Source organism: Sinocyclocheilus rhinocerous, unplaced genomic scaffold (genome assembly GCF_001515625.1).
Source record: "Sinocyclocheilus rhinocerous isolate Xijiao unplaced genomic scaffold, SAMN03320098_v1.1 scaffold469, whole genome shotgun sequence".
In the NCBI taxonomy this organism is placed as follows: Eukaryota; Metazoa; Chordata; class Actinopteri; order Cypriniformes; family Cyprinidae; genus Sinocyclocheilus; species Sinocyclocheilus rhinocerous.
In genome coordinates this window covers 1,309,172-1,322,464 of record NW_015636034.1, presented here as the reverse complement: position 1 = coordinate 1,322,464, position 13,293 = coordinate 1,309,172, and the positions used below count along the sequence as shown (strand labels likewise).

At 36.7% G+C, this 13,293-nt stretch overlaps 1 protein-coding gene across 2 annotated transcripts in view; it reads right to left on the bottom strand.

The window, feature by feature from the left end:
• LOC107747579 (uncharacterized protein C20orf194-like) overlaps window positions 1-12,326 on the bottom strand; it is a 19,952-nt gene extending 7,626 nt beyond the window's left edge. For both annotated transcript variants that reach the window (XR_001640817.1, XM_016562174.1), the window contains exons 1-28: window positions 12,201-12,326; window positions 9,332-9,411; window positions 9,081-9,206; window positions 8,832-8,956; window positions 8,325-8,421; window positions 8,132-8,238; window positions 7,885-7,962; window positions 7,698-7,799; window positions 7,316-7,371; window positions 7,075-7,210; window positions 6,870-6,951; window positions 6,748-6,784; window positions 6,576-6,660; window positions 4,822-4,898; window positions 4,448-4,492; window positions 4,295-4,340; window positions 4,110-4,218; window positions 3,938-4,008; window positions 3,726-3,776; window positions 3,527-3,617; window positions 3,343-3,446; window positions 2,684-2,830; window positions 2,466-2,551; window positions 2,231-2,332; window positions 1,747-1,867; window positions 1,546-1,634; window positions 1,104-1,241; window positions 539-664 (exon numbers count right to left, since the gene is read on the bottom strand). Coding sequence is in view for 1 of the 2 variants with exons in the window: in XM_016562174.1 (XP_016417660.1) it covers window positions 539-664; window positions 1,104-1,241; window positions 1,546-1,634; window positions 1,747-1,867; window positions 2,231-2,332; window positions 2,466-2,551; window positions 2,684-2,830; window positions 3,343-3,446; window positions 3,527-3,617; window positions 3,726-3,776; window positions 3,938-4,008; window positions 4,110-4,218; window positions 4,295-4,340; window positions 4,448-4,492; window positions 4,822-4,898; window positions 6,576-6,660; window positions 6,748-6,784; window positions 6,870-6,951; window positions 7,075-7,210; window positions 7,316-7,371; window positions 7,698-7,799; window positions 7,885-7,962; window positions 8,132-8,238; window positions 8,325-8,421; window positions 8,832-8,956; window positions 9,081-9,206; window positions 9,332-9,411; window positions 12,201-12,277 (2,591 nt within the window). In the remaining variant the exon portion in view is untranslated. The remainder of the gene's footprint in view (window positions 1-538; window positions 665-1,103; window positions 1,242-1,545; window positions 1,635-1,746; window positions 1,868-2,230; window positions 2,333-2,465; window positions 2,552-2,683; window positions 2,831-3,342; window positions 3,447-3,526; window positions 3,618-3,725; window positions 3,777-3,937; window positions 4,009-4,109; window positions 4,219-4,294; window positions 4,341-4,447; window positions 4,493-4,821; window positions 4,899-6,575; window positions 6,661-6,747; window positions 6,785-6,869; window positions 6,952-7,074; window positions 7,211-7,315; window positions 7,372-7,697; window positions 7,800-7,884; window positions 7,963-8,131; window positions 8,239-8,324; window positions 8,422-8,831; window positions 8,957-9,080; window positions 9,207-9,331; window positions 9,412-12,200) is intronic.
• Between the last annotated feature and the right edge of the window lie 967 nt (window positions 12,327-13,293).

Here is a 13,293-nt window from a genome sequence, read left to right as displayed (position 1 = left end):
GTACGTAATAGGCTGCTACTACTACTACTAAAATTATTAAAACCTTATTTTTAAGGAATAATCATACAATATTTCTTCAATGTTTTAATTGTAATATTAAATGACCTTTATTTTCCAAAAAATTTAATTTGTTTAATTTTCATTACTTAAAAGATGGATTAAATGAATATTTTATGCCTTAATGTAAATACACAACACAGAATTTCTGAGCAAAAAATCATAAGGCTATTGTAAGAATAAATGAAACTTGTTTTTATGCTTTCAAATAATTAGACATGCTAAATCAGAATTTGGTAACAATAAAACATAAGGTTGGAAAAAATAAAACATTTCATAGGGCCCTAAACATGTAATTTTTGTTAAAGTTTTAATAAATTAAAAGTATTAATTTATACTTTTATAAATTAATAAAAGTATTAATTTATAATTAAATTAATTAATTATAAATAATTAAATATTTATAATATATTTAATTATTTATATGCCCTCCAAGGCATAAACCTAGGGGAAACACTGTGTCATGTGGAAAAACTCTTGCCTGTGTTTGATGAAGGATGTGAGTGGGTTGACACATGCTGAGATGGCACCCACTGTCACTTGGCTGTGAACTTGTGGATCTGGATGAGCCGTGATTGCCTGGATTACATCTAGCACATCGGTGTACCTACAACACATACAGTAAGCATAAAAACTTCATTTAATTGATTCTTGTATGTGATGGCTATGTCTCAGAACAGTCAAGTCCAGTCAGCTTTATTTTATACAATACAGACTGATTGTTTCCAAGCAGCTTCATAGCAACAACAGCATCAATGATGCAAACTTTATTAAATATATGACCAATTTAAATTATCTTGTAAAGCAGCTCTAATATGACAATAGTGTCAATATTCAGCTCAGTCAGTTTAATGTTGATTCAGTTCAAAAACTGCAAAGCTCATCAATTCTGAAAACAGTTCAATTCAGCTATAAGCAGCTCTAAAGAAGGCAACATATTGTTATTCGCCTCAAGTCCATCAATGCTGTAAAATTCATCAGTAGTGAGCAGCTGAAATAAACATGATCCTCAAGGTTTTGAGACTCAATGTTCATGTCTGTCTTACCCTGGTATAAGCAGCACAACTCTGGTTGAATTCAAATCCGTCTCCCTCTGTTTGGCCAGAAGGCTGCTCAGGAACCGCTGAAGGTGTGACGCACTGAATTCCTCAGAGCCCTCCAGAGCAGGGCAAAACACCTCCCACCTGTCAATCAAACAGTCCTCAGTTTTGGAGTGTAAGGATGAAAAGACAGTAATGAGCACGCAAGCATTCAAGATGCTTTCCATTGAACTCAGAAAGTCAGAATTTCCAACCTTCTATTTAGATAAATGCAGTAGAACACATATTCCAAATTACCATTTGGTTTTAATGTTCTTCCAATAGCAGTACAGCAAAAATCATTATGGTCAGAAGTCAGAAATCTGCCACATCCAATATTAAATGTAAGACAACGTGACACTTGTAATGAGCATAGATAAAGTTCATGGCATTTTGATTATTCTCTCACCTGGCGCTATTTTGATTCACTTCCATCAAGAAATCACACAGATTCTCCTTATGACTGCCTGGCAAGCCTGCAATGATAGTGAGGACCACCTACACACACAAACACATTTATCTATTATTATTCATATGCTCTGTTTCCTCCAGCATAACTTGTCAGATAGATTATGTATGACTGTGTTGTATTTATACACATGCATTTCACCTTTATCTTGGATTCAGGTTTGATGTTTTCAGGTGCTGTGTCTGAAAACACAGTAGACAAGTGGTCGCTACAGACAGATTCTTCACCCACGCTACTGCTGATGGCAAAATGCAGAAGGAACCTGAGCAGAAAATTTGACAGACATCAATGTCCATGAGCAAAGCAACAAAGTCAGTGCAACCAATAAGACGATCGGAATATATGCTGTATATACAAGACAGTTTGTCGTCAATTTGTTGATTTTTCAGCATGATAGCACCACTTTCAATAGTGGGCTCAGAATTTTGACAGATAGCTTAGAATTTTGACCTTACTGACAGATAGAAACCAAGTAACTGGCAAAATGTCTTGTCAATTGCTTGTCATAGTCATAGCTGGTTAGGTCAAAAACTCAGATTAACAAGACAGAGACAGATTTATCGCTTGACATTCTGCCACATCATCCCTAGTTAGGACGGGGTGGAGGTGTGTATGTGTGTGTTACCTGTCCTGCTCAGGCAGCTGTGGATAAGCAGTCTTCAGAACAGCTCTGTGGCTGTTTGCCGCTGGTGTATGTATCTCATGAAGCTTTAACAGCCTGAAGTACCTGAGAGGAAACATGTCATGGGATACATTTATGTGCTACATCATGATACCTCGGGGCTCAAGCACAATAAGATCTTAACAAATCAGGCTGAATGCTGTTGGCTGAGCTGATGCAGAATGAAGTGTTAACTCACATGCTCTTGTGCTCAGGGCTCAGCTGATCATTGAGGACGTGTTGCACTCTCAACCCAGAGTCTGACTTACGCCAAGCTGGCAGGACCTGCAAATCATATCACAACTCATTTACAACCAAACACTAAACAGAATACAACAACTCTGCAGGACGACAGAAACCTAAATGTTCCGCCTGCATATGTACAGTATGTGTGTGTGTGTGTGTGCATGTGAGCACCTGTGAATAGAAGCTTTTGTAGCTCTTGGTTCTGGGAAGCAGAGCGATAGCCAGAGAGAAATCAGCACTGTGTAAAGGGAATGGAAGGTGCGGAAGCAGAGAGGTCTGATACTTGATGAACAGCATTGAAACATCAGACAGAGAGCCCTGTGAAAACAACATTACATACAAAGCTAAATTGATGATATATACAGTACTGTTTTAAAAGTTTTGGGTTAAAATATATTTATTTTAAAAACATCTTCTCTTAAGTCTCTTACACTCAACAAGGCATTAATCTCATCAAAAACATAGTAAAATTGTGACATTTTTACAATTTAAAATAACTGTTTTCTGTTAAAAAAATTTTTTTTAATGTAATTGATTAATGTGATGCAAAGCTGAATTTTCAGCAGCCATTAATTACAACTCCAGTCTTGAGTGTCGCATGATCCTTCAGAATTCATTCTAAAATGCTGATTTGGTACTCAAGAAATTTAATTATTATTTATTAATGTTCATAAGTTGTTCTGTTTAATGACAGCATTTATTTGAAACAAAAATGTACTGTAAAATTTTGACCAATTTAATACATCCCTATTGAATAAAAGTATTAATTCTTTTTTTTTTTTTTTTATCATTCTGACCCCAAATATATCATGAATGAGAGCATTGCTCACCCCATCATAGAGCTTAATGGTGTTGATGTGACTCATAGAGAGTGTAATGGAGCCGTGACGAGGATGCACAAACAGGATACCCTCAGAGAAAAACACCAGTTTCCCTACAGGACAATAAACACATTAATGCCTATGCACAAAGAGTACTTGAAACCATGACCTTCCAGTAGAGATTAAATCTGACCTTCCTCAGGTGTAGACAGCAGGCTGTTGGAGAACATGTAGGCAGAGTCTCTCACTGTTAGAGGAATGCCCAAACACGTACCATCCTCTTCCTGTTTTCACACACACAGGTTTTAAAGCATATATATATATAACAGTTAATACAGCATGAGGGAGGAGGTTCAATGGTTTGTACAAACTACCGCATTGTAAAACTTCACCTTCAGCAGATGCTGAGCCTGTTCAGACATTCGCACATCAGCCTCATCTACCTATAACAAAGAAAACAACAAATCAATTAACTCAGCGTTCAATCAAAGTGATCAATCATAATTGTACTGTTAAAATATTATTCTGCCATAATTGATCATGTTTTTAACAAGAAATGCACATTTTGGCACAACCGTGCAGAAAGACAATGAGTGCACTATACCAGCCAGCAGACATGGCGAGGAACTGAGGAAGTGAGCACAGTGAAACAGCTGTCAGAGGAAAGAGCGCCATCTGCAGGAGAAGAGGTGCCTTACAATCTCACATGTACTATTTAGTATTAATTAGTACTCTATTAACCTCCAACTGAATACTCTCACAAAATGGATTTTTACCTCTCTGCTGAATGTAAACGCTGGACTCTAGAAAGGACTCAGAGAAAACTACTGATCCCAGGTTTCCTCCGCACTGGAGATCTGGGATATCGTGCACCATCATGGACGCCTGTGGAGTCAGCCATTTAATACAAATTGCAGTAAAATGAAAAGCCGCAGCTGGGATGGAAAAGTTTTATACTCACAGTTTTTACCATAAAGCGACTGTCCTCCTCACTGAGGGGAATGATTCTGTGTAAAGGAAGATTGTTTCAAGTTATGAAATACAGAATGTGGAAAATGTACAATGCAGTATAATGTGTCAAGGGCAATAGCTGTGTCTGTGCTTAGAAACTCACGTTCCCTCATTGTTGACAGCCTGTATGCTAAACACAGCTTTGGATCTGAATTAAACAGACAAAGTAGATTCTCAATTCACAAAGCATGCACAAAATGTGTCCTATGGTGAGACCTAAATATAACTTCACTTTTAATAACCACTGTCTAATTACAGAGATTTCCACAGATTTTGAACATTTGTCAGTTCTATACATTTTGTACCCCCTGTGTGTTTGTTTAATAAATATTGTTGCATAATTTGACCATACTTCACCTTTCTATGACATTGTTTAATAAATTAATTCCATAGAATTCACCCCTAAATCAGCTTAGAAAGGGTCATAGAAAAAAATATGCAGATTTCTTCTGGGCCCTTTCTGTGTGAATTGCATACCTGAGCGCTCCCCTGTACTGAATCAACCCAAAGTTGTCCAAGGCCAGCTGAAACGTTTGCTCGGCTACATCCTTTGCCTTGAAAAAAAAAAAGCATAATTTTCTATATTGATAACCTGAGCAAAATTCTTTCTATACCTTGTACATATATAAATGTATAAATAATTCCTCTGTGTGGTTATCGTTATAGTTCTGGTATGGTGCTGTCATATTTACCTTTGTTCACCAAAATTTCAGGCAAAATCCAATCAATTTAATAGGAATCCACATGATTTAGAATTATTTGTGAGGGTTTCCACACGCAGACAAATTCATGCTGACCAAAAGAAAGCTGCTTGGTTTTACAGTGATTTCTGTGTGAACTGCGCTTAATGTTTCATTACACCGGACAATGGCCCCTTTTTGTCCATAAAACTTTGCTAATGGGAAAACACCTTTTGTGATTTTAAAACATTATACTTATAGTTATCGGAAAGCTATTTCTGAAATGAAACTTTTTACCCACATTTACTTCTTAAGCTGCCTTTCCCATCTTAAAGGGATACTCCACCCCAAAATGAAAATTTTGTCATTAAGCACTTTCCCCCATGTCGTTCCAAACCCGTAAAAGCTTCGTTTGTCTTCGGAACACAATTTAAGATATTTTGGATGAAAACCGGGAGGCTTGTGACTGTCCCATAGACTGCCAAGTAAATTACACTGTCAAGGTCCAGAAAAGTATGAAAAGCATCATCAGAATAGTCCATCTGCCATCAGTGGTTCAACCGTAACATTATGAAGCGACGAGAATACTTTTTGTACGCGAAGAAAACAAAAATAATGACTTTATTCAACAATTCGTCTCCTCTGTGTCTCTCCGCATCACCGTAGCGCCATTTTGGAGAATATGAGCTGTGTTCCGAAGACGAACGAAGCTTTTACGGGTTTGGAACGACATGGGGGTAAGTGCTTAATGACAAAATTTTCATTTTGAGGTGGAGTAACCCTTTAAGTTGCCTTTTTATTTTATTTGTAAATAAGCTTTACTTTTAATGTAAACCCTACATTAATCAGGGTTTCTGCAGACATGAACAAGTTAAATTTAAGACTTTTTAAGACCTTTTTAATACCACCTTATATGAAATTTAAGACCTAAACCTGTAATGGAAATACACATTTATTACATACATGTAATATTTTGCTATGACAATCTGGCGCTTCTGAATCAGCGACTGTAAGTATGTTTTGTTATTAGTTTAAGTATTTGCTATTGACTGTTCAAATGCGGAGTTTTGCGCAGCGCAGAGTAATGCGTCGTGTGTGTGTGTGTGTGAGGGGAACAGGGTCACATCACAGGAGAGTGAGCTGGGTGTCAGAAATCATAGCACGTCAGCTGTCTTAACCGTGGCTTGTGCACTGCATCATCACTGTGTCTGTCACGCGACTCTGTTGCCCTTTCGGGCTTGAACTGATGGTAAAACTAACAACATTATTAACTGTCTTGATATTTACTTTGAAAGCTGACGCTCGCGATTATGGTAAGGGGCGTTACATTTCCGACACGTGCTTGTGGTGTTCGGCCAATCACAATGCACTGGGTCAGCTGGCCAATCAGAACAGACTGCGCTTGAATTTAAGACATTTTAAGACTTTTTAAGGCCTTATATTAGGAAAGCGTTATTTAAGACATTTTAAGACTTTTTAAGGACCCGCGGACACCCTGATTAATGTTCATCACAGTTTTACTAAACAGGGCCCCTTTGGTGTACTACTTACCTTACTAGCACTGGAGTTGATGGAGAAACATTTGATTCCTGCTAGTACAGACTGAACCACAGCTGAGTAGATATGTGAAAGCAGCCTGCAACACAACAGGCAACACAACAATCTACCTTTAATACCAATCCAGTCATCAAAACACAGTACAGAGAGTGATTGGTGTACTTACTGGAGATCTGTGCCCTTCTGCTGGATGTTGTCATTTCCTGTCGGATTAAAAAAAACAGTTAAACTTATGACAGAGAAATTAAAAATAAATTTTATTAAAACATTTCCTAGAGATACACTTACCCAAGTATGGGACATGTGTGCTTCCAAAGAAATAGGTTCGAGCACAGGCTAGTGGCCCTTTAGGAGCCACACATTGCAGCAGCTGTGAGAGAGGTATAACAAACACACATATTAAATTGTTTTATGTAGAAAAATACATAAAGGAAGTAGAGGATTTAATGTAAGTTGAGGTCTCAGTCATCATGCCGCTGTGTGGCGCTCTCACCATGTGTTTGGCAACACCCCCACCAGGGCCAGTGTTGCGAACCTGGTGGCCTTCAGAAGGGAAGGTGAAACAGTAGTTCTCCATATCTTCCTTAGTAGAGTGGCTCCCAAACAACACAAATGGCTGCCTGCTTTTACTGGCATACAAACAGTGTAAAATTCATTACATGCCATACAAAGAGAAATAATTCCTGCAGAATGTCTTTCTTAGAAATAAGAGCTACTGTATCATATGTAAATACCTCTTGTCTGTGATATTGCTGGAAATAAGGCCATGCGAATAATATGTTCTGAAAGGCTGAAAGACACAGAAAATGAGATTAAGCATCACACAAGGAATCATACCCAACATGTTATTTTCAGTGACTGTTAAAGCCAACATGAAACCACAATAATAAAGATGGATTTTATCCATTGGGACCATTTAAGTGGCTGTTCCATACAAGAACAGAGTAAAATTGAGGTTGCAGTCAATTGTGGAGAACTACAATGCCTAAATAGCTATTTAACTATTAGTTAACATTTCCCAGCTCATGCAACCTAGATGTCATCTGAAAGTTAATAAACCATCTTTGATTTTATTTGCACTTTAAATTTTGGTAGTGATAATATCACAAACAGCACCTCTGCAACTTGGGCCTCTGACAGTTCCTGCATGGAAAGTGCACTCTCGATTTCCATACTGGAGAACAGACAGCTCCACTGTCTTTCGAAAAGCTGAAGATCCTGTGAGAGAGTATCACATCCACTCTTGTATAAGAAAGAAATGTGTGCATGGGCATTTGACTAGCAATCTATGCAAGTGATTTACCTCATTAAGAAGGGAGTCCAGAGACGCTGGGTCCAATCTGCTGTAGACCTGCCAAAGTCTCTGACTTACATCTGTGAGCTATAAAATGCAAGAAACAATTTGGTGAAGAACACAATAAAAACAGGTATGTTAGTTTATTTGCATTTACACTATTATCAATCCTGTTTATATAACATGATTATTACAAAATGTGTATATAACCCATAAGTCATGTATAAGTAAAGGTCATGGAGTATAAATATACAACCTTATATTTCATGGTGAAAAACACTCCAGCCCCAATTCCTTCCAAGGCAAATGCCTGAACGATGGGCCATTTCTCCAACATGAACATGTCAAACTTCTGAACATGGCCTATGGACAATATGAATCAACCGTAAACATTATGGTCAAAAGTACAGCGCTTTTGCAATGCCTTCATCAGTGTATCACATGCTTACCATGTGAACTGTAGGGAATTCCAATGCAACGGCAGTCTTGAACCATGGACACAAAACTTGAGATTTTAAATTCCTCCGCAACCTCTTCATCCTCATACTGAGAGACAGAAATGAAAAGAAAACAACAAAAATAGTAATCAGATGAATATGAGTGTTTTTTACTTGGTTTTTTTACATTTAGATTCTCTCTGCTGTCATCTAATGCTCACTTAAAGTTAATATGTAAGAAAACAAATAATTTGACAACACTGTTAAAAGTAATCTCTAGCAAAATTTAAATTCATACTTTTTTATATTTGTAAAATATTTTATCATTTATATTTTATTGCATTATTAGACATACAGACAACTTTTGTTTATATTATATATAGTCAAAACAGTATAATATTTTAATATCTGCCTTCACATGAAAATAATTATCAGCCTATTGTATCAGCTTGAATTTTAATATTGGTGCATCCCAAGTAGAGATGTGGATATCATGAAAGCAGTGCTGTAGATCATTACTTCTGTCTCGGTCAGACAATGAAGCTGCAGATTCCTCCAGTGAGATACATAGGGAAGCAGGTACACATAATTCACTGGGTTGCAGTACAGATGCACACACTCTGCCTTAATAAGGATGATCACATCTAGGAATAAGCAAACATACAATCAATACAACAAATACGCTAAATCCAGCCAATAATAACTGATTGAAATGAAAGAGCTTTTTAATCCTATTAGTGAATATGAATGCATATATTATAGTTGTACCATCCAGCACTTCCTCTGGGAAGTCCTCTGGGATCTGTTCCATGTCAAAATGGTTGTGTTTATACAAGCCGCAGAAAAGGTAGCTAGCCAGCTCGCTGCAGCCTTCATTGTAGCGGCTGTCAATACCTGAAAAATCAAACACAGCATATTACTTACAGGTGGCTCACTGGAGCAAGTCATCTCAGCCTGTCTCTTTGGAGTAAAGATCATGTGAGTGAAAGAGCACAGGTGATATTGATTAATAAACTCACCCAGGGAGCAAAGGATGCCATCTGGAGCTGTATTAACATCATCCCTTAGCAGAGCCTGGACCTGCCGTAAGCGGGAGCAGCTGCAAGAACGGCATTGCATTACATTCACTGAACATGGTTCAGAAAATAACAAAACAATACAATCCTGCATTACATGAAATAGGAAGGAAGGACTCCTTATAAGACTTGTGCAGAGAAAGTTCACAAAAATGAAAATTCTGTCATTATTTATTCACCATAACGTCTGTCCAACTCTTTATGCAGCTCTTTTACATACAAGAACACTTAATAGTGATCCGGGGCACCAAGGACACCATAAAAGTAGTTTATATGACTCATTCACAATATTCCAAGTGTTCTGGAGTCATGTGGTATATTTGTGTAAGGATTAGATTTAAATTTAAGTCGTTATTAACTAATAATCTTCTACACCAGAGTACTGAAATTTCATTTGCAATCATGCACAAATTAAAAAAGGCCAAATGCCACGGGTTCTTGTTTGTACTGTAACTAGTGATGATGGGTGCTTTTGAAGCACTGATTCATGAAAATTCAAAACATTATTTACAAATCGGTTGTTTTCAAATCAGTGGTTCAAAGCATGTATCAAACTCCCCAAGTCACATGAATTCACAAATTGAGGCTTTAATACGTAATACTGTTTTAAACCTTGGTTTCAAAGTGTTTCAAAATTCTGATGGTTGGCACAGATATAAAAGAGTGTTTAATAGTTTTTTATTATTTTGGGTTAGTAATGTAGGTTCAATTTTAATTAAATAAATGTTAATACTTATGCATGTATAATACAAAAAGGAGGATGATAGTCATTTGTTTTTAATTGCCCTAGTTTACCAAGGCCTGCCTAAGGACACACAAACAAGCACAATAAAAGAATACAGCTCATACGGGACCTTTATATTTAATGATATTTAATATTTGTAGAGTATATTTCATATTTACTTTATACTTTCATAAAAACATTTGCAATTGGTTTATGAAAGGTGTCACTTAGTACTAGAGATCGACCGATATATCGATTTGCCGATATTTTTCCCGATATTTAAGCATTTTACAATAATCGGATATCGGTTTTGTAATATCGGATTCACCGATAAACGCCGCCATCTTGTGGATGTTTTGAGAATTGCGCGCAGGATCGCCATTGCACCACGGCGTCTGAGGGGAGAGGAGACAACAACAACGGTGCACAGGTACTTGATTTACTGTAATTATTAAACTTTATTTAACATAACAGCCATTAATGCACAAATTAGATGTATTAAATAAATGCCTGATATGCAGTTTATGCAGCTGTGCTCGAAGAAATAGAGAGGAACTCACGGAGTCACGTAAAATAATCCGTCAAATCCTGTCCCAATAAAGACGTAACTTTGCGTGAATTAAATAATATGCAGCCATGAATGGGCGCATGTTGGAAATAAAAGTGCTGAATTAAAGGGGCTACTAAAACTGTAGTTTAAAATGAAGTTGATATGACTCCTTTTATTTATTTATTTTCTCCATTTGAAAACATTAGACCTTCTACATTTATTTTGCTTATTGTTAATATTAGTGCTGCTGCTGATGCTTTAAATAAAATGTTTTTTTATTGTAATATGAAGATTAAATTTAACATGAAAGTTTATGTTAAATATGTTAAATATGTTTATGTTAAATATTAAATTTATTTAACATAAATTTAACATTTTTTTTTAAGATGACTGAAAGAAGGAAAAACCAAAGTGAAGTATGGACTTACTTCACTCAGTCATTTATTTACTTTATAACAGTAAATAAATATCGGTTCTGCATATCGGTTATCGGGCACATAAACACGCAAATAATTGGTATCGGTATCGGTTATAAAATATCAATATCGGTCGATCACTACTTAGTATTTACTATAAACTGTTGTTTGGAAAAATCTGAGAGAGGATTCTTCAAAATATTTCATTTTCTGTTCCACAGACAAACCAAAAGTGTAGGAGTGTGGATTGACAAAGTGAATAATGACAGAATTTTCATATTTGGGTGAATTATTCATTTAATATTATCAAATAATGTGCAAAGACTCCACGGCCATATTTTATTGAAAAGAGGCCACAAAAAGGCTTTTTTATGTGAGAATGTTTGTGAGAAACATGATGGCCCTCCCTCCATCCCCCAAATCCACCATATTCATCATTGGCCATAATCTCATATAAAGGCAACGCTTATGTAGACTACAGCGATACAACGTCAAGATCAAGATTTTTATTACTGTACTATTTATTTATTTTCATATACGTATATTCAATACAATACGTGTAACTAAAATGGATGTAATTACAAACAAACATTATTTTGCATGAAATTAGATAGGTCTCGACAATTAAATCAAATATCACCGGTCATACTGAATTTACCATTGAATTACCGAATAAAGAAACGATTGATGTGACGTTTTACATTCAAGGCATAGCAAAATCTATATCTTGAAGTTCATATTTAACTAAAACCCAGGCGAACGGATGTTTACAGTCTTCCCATGCTGTCACCATCTTGGAAACGGGAGAAGTGTCTCAGGGGATCAGAAATCAAGCGAGAATAATGGGTTCATGCTGAGGGGTGGGCGGGGGCGCTCGACAATTAGCTTAACGACAATTATCTGCTAGCAAATTACATTTTTATTGAACAACTGGTAATGTTAGCATCTCATTACACGGAAATCTCTTCTTTTGACACGATGTCTTTAGATGGAGGAGGAGCGCGCGCGCGGACGGTTGGCCCTTGAGCCTCAGCAACGGTCATTTCTGCTTGAAATAAAAACATCGTGCACGAAAATAACATACAACCGGCACGAAAATAAACGACGGAAAATAATAATTACCTTACGGCAGCGGTCATTAAAGGAGATTTGTTTTTCCTTATAGCAGCCATGGTCGTTGTTTGGTATTTAGAAAGCATTTGGAGATCTGTCACTATTTCTACTGCTGTTAGTATCCATAGTAAGCAAACGATTCACTGTAGGAGAGAACAACAGACTAGAGCGCATAGGAACCGCGCATACCATCTTCTCAAGGATGGGGGGAGTCGTTATTTTCAGCATTGCACAGTGTTAGAGGACAGACAGTGTGCCATCTCCTGATGGAAATATCAACTTTGTTTGTTACAATTATTTATCAGTTTGGCATAAGAAATGTTTATGAACACATTTATTGCTAAATCAAAACAAAAGAATGATACGTTTGCCTCCTCCTCCGCTGCTGACGTGCTGAGGTCGAAGGGAGAAGTCTTGTGCAATCCTCGAGCAATGTTATTCTCGGTTCAATTATTTTTTATGCGAATAAAAAAAAAGTTTTTACACAGCAATAAGGTTACAAGTTAAGAGTGGTTCCAGTTCTTAAGACTGATCCGCATTTATAATAGGTGTATATTAATCTTATAAATTAGGTTTATAAAAGAACATATAAATAATACAAATCCAACTTTCAACTGTTTTTGACTGCTTATTTTACCAATTTACTTAACACGTTTCTGTTTGAAAATCTGTTCTAATTTTATAGATCATTTAATACTGTGTTTGCTGTTGATCAGCTACTACCACTATGTTTGAAAAACAATATTGATCAACTGGGTTAGTTGCTGGCAACGTGCCGTTGAATTACAGAAAAAAAACCAAGGTACCGTCACAAAGTTCTTGCTTGGCAAAATTAATATAAGCTATTCTGTGTCTTAAGACAAGTTAAGTTAGAACAAGTTCAATAAAACATCTTTATTATATTTCTAGGGGCAGAGGAGAATAGCCAACCTAAAAAGAAACAAAGAAAACACAATGTAACATTCATGAAACCGTACTCAATGGAATGCACACATGTGAGTGGGGCTAGTGCCATCTAGAGGTCGCTGATTTTCTGTGGCTCAGCTACTTGGAGCTGCGTGTGGATCGCGATCTGTGTATGTGTGGATTGGGCAAGGCCAAA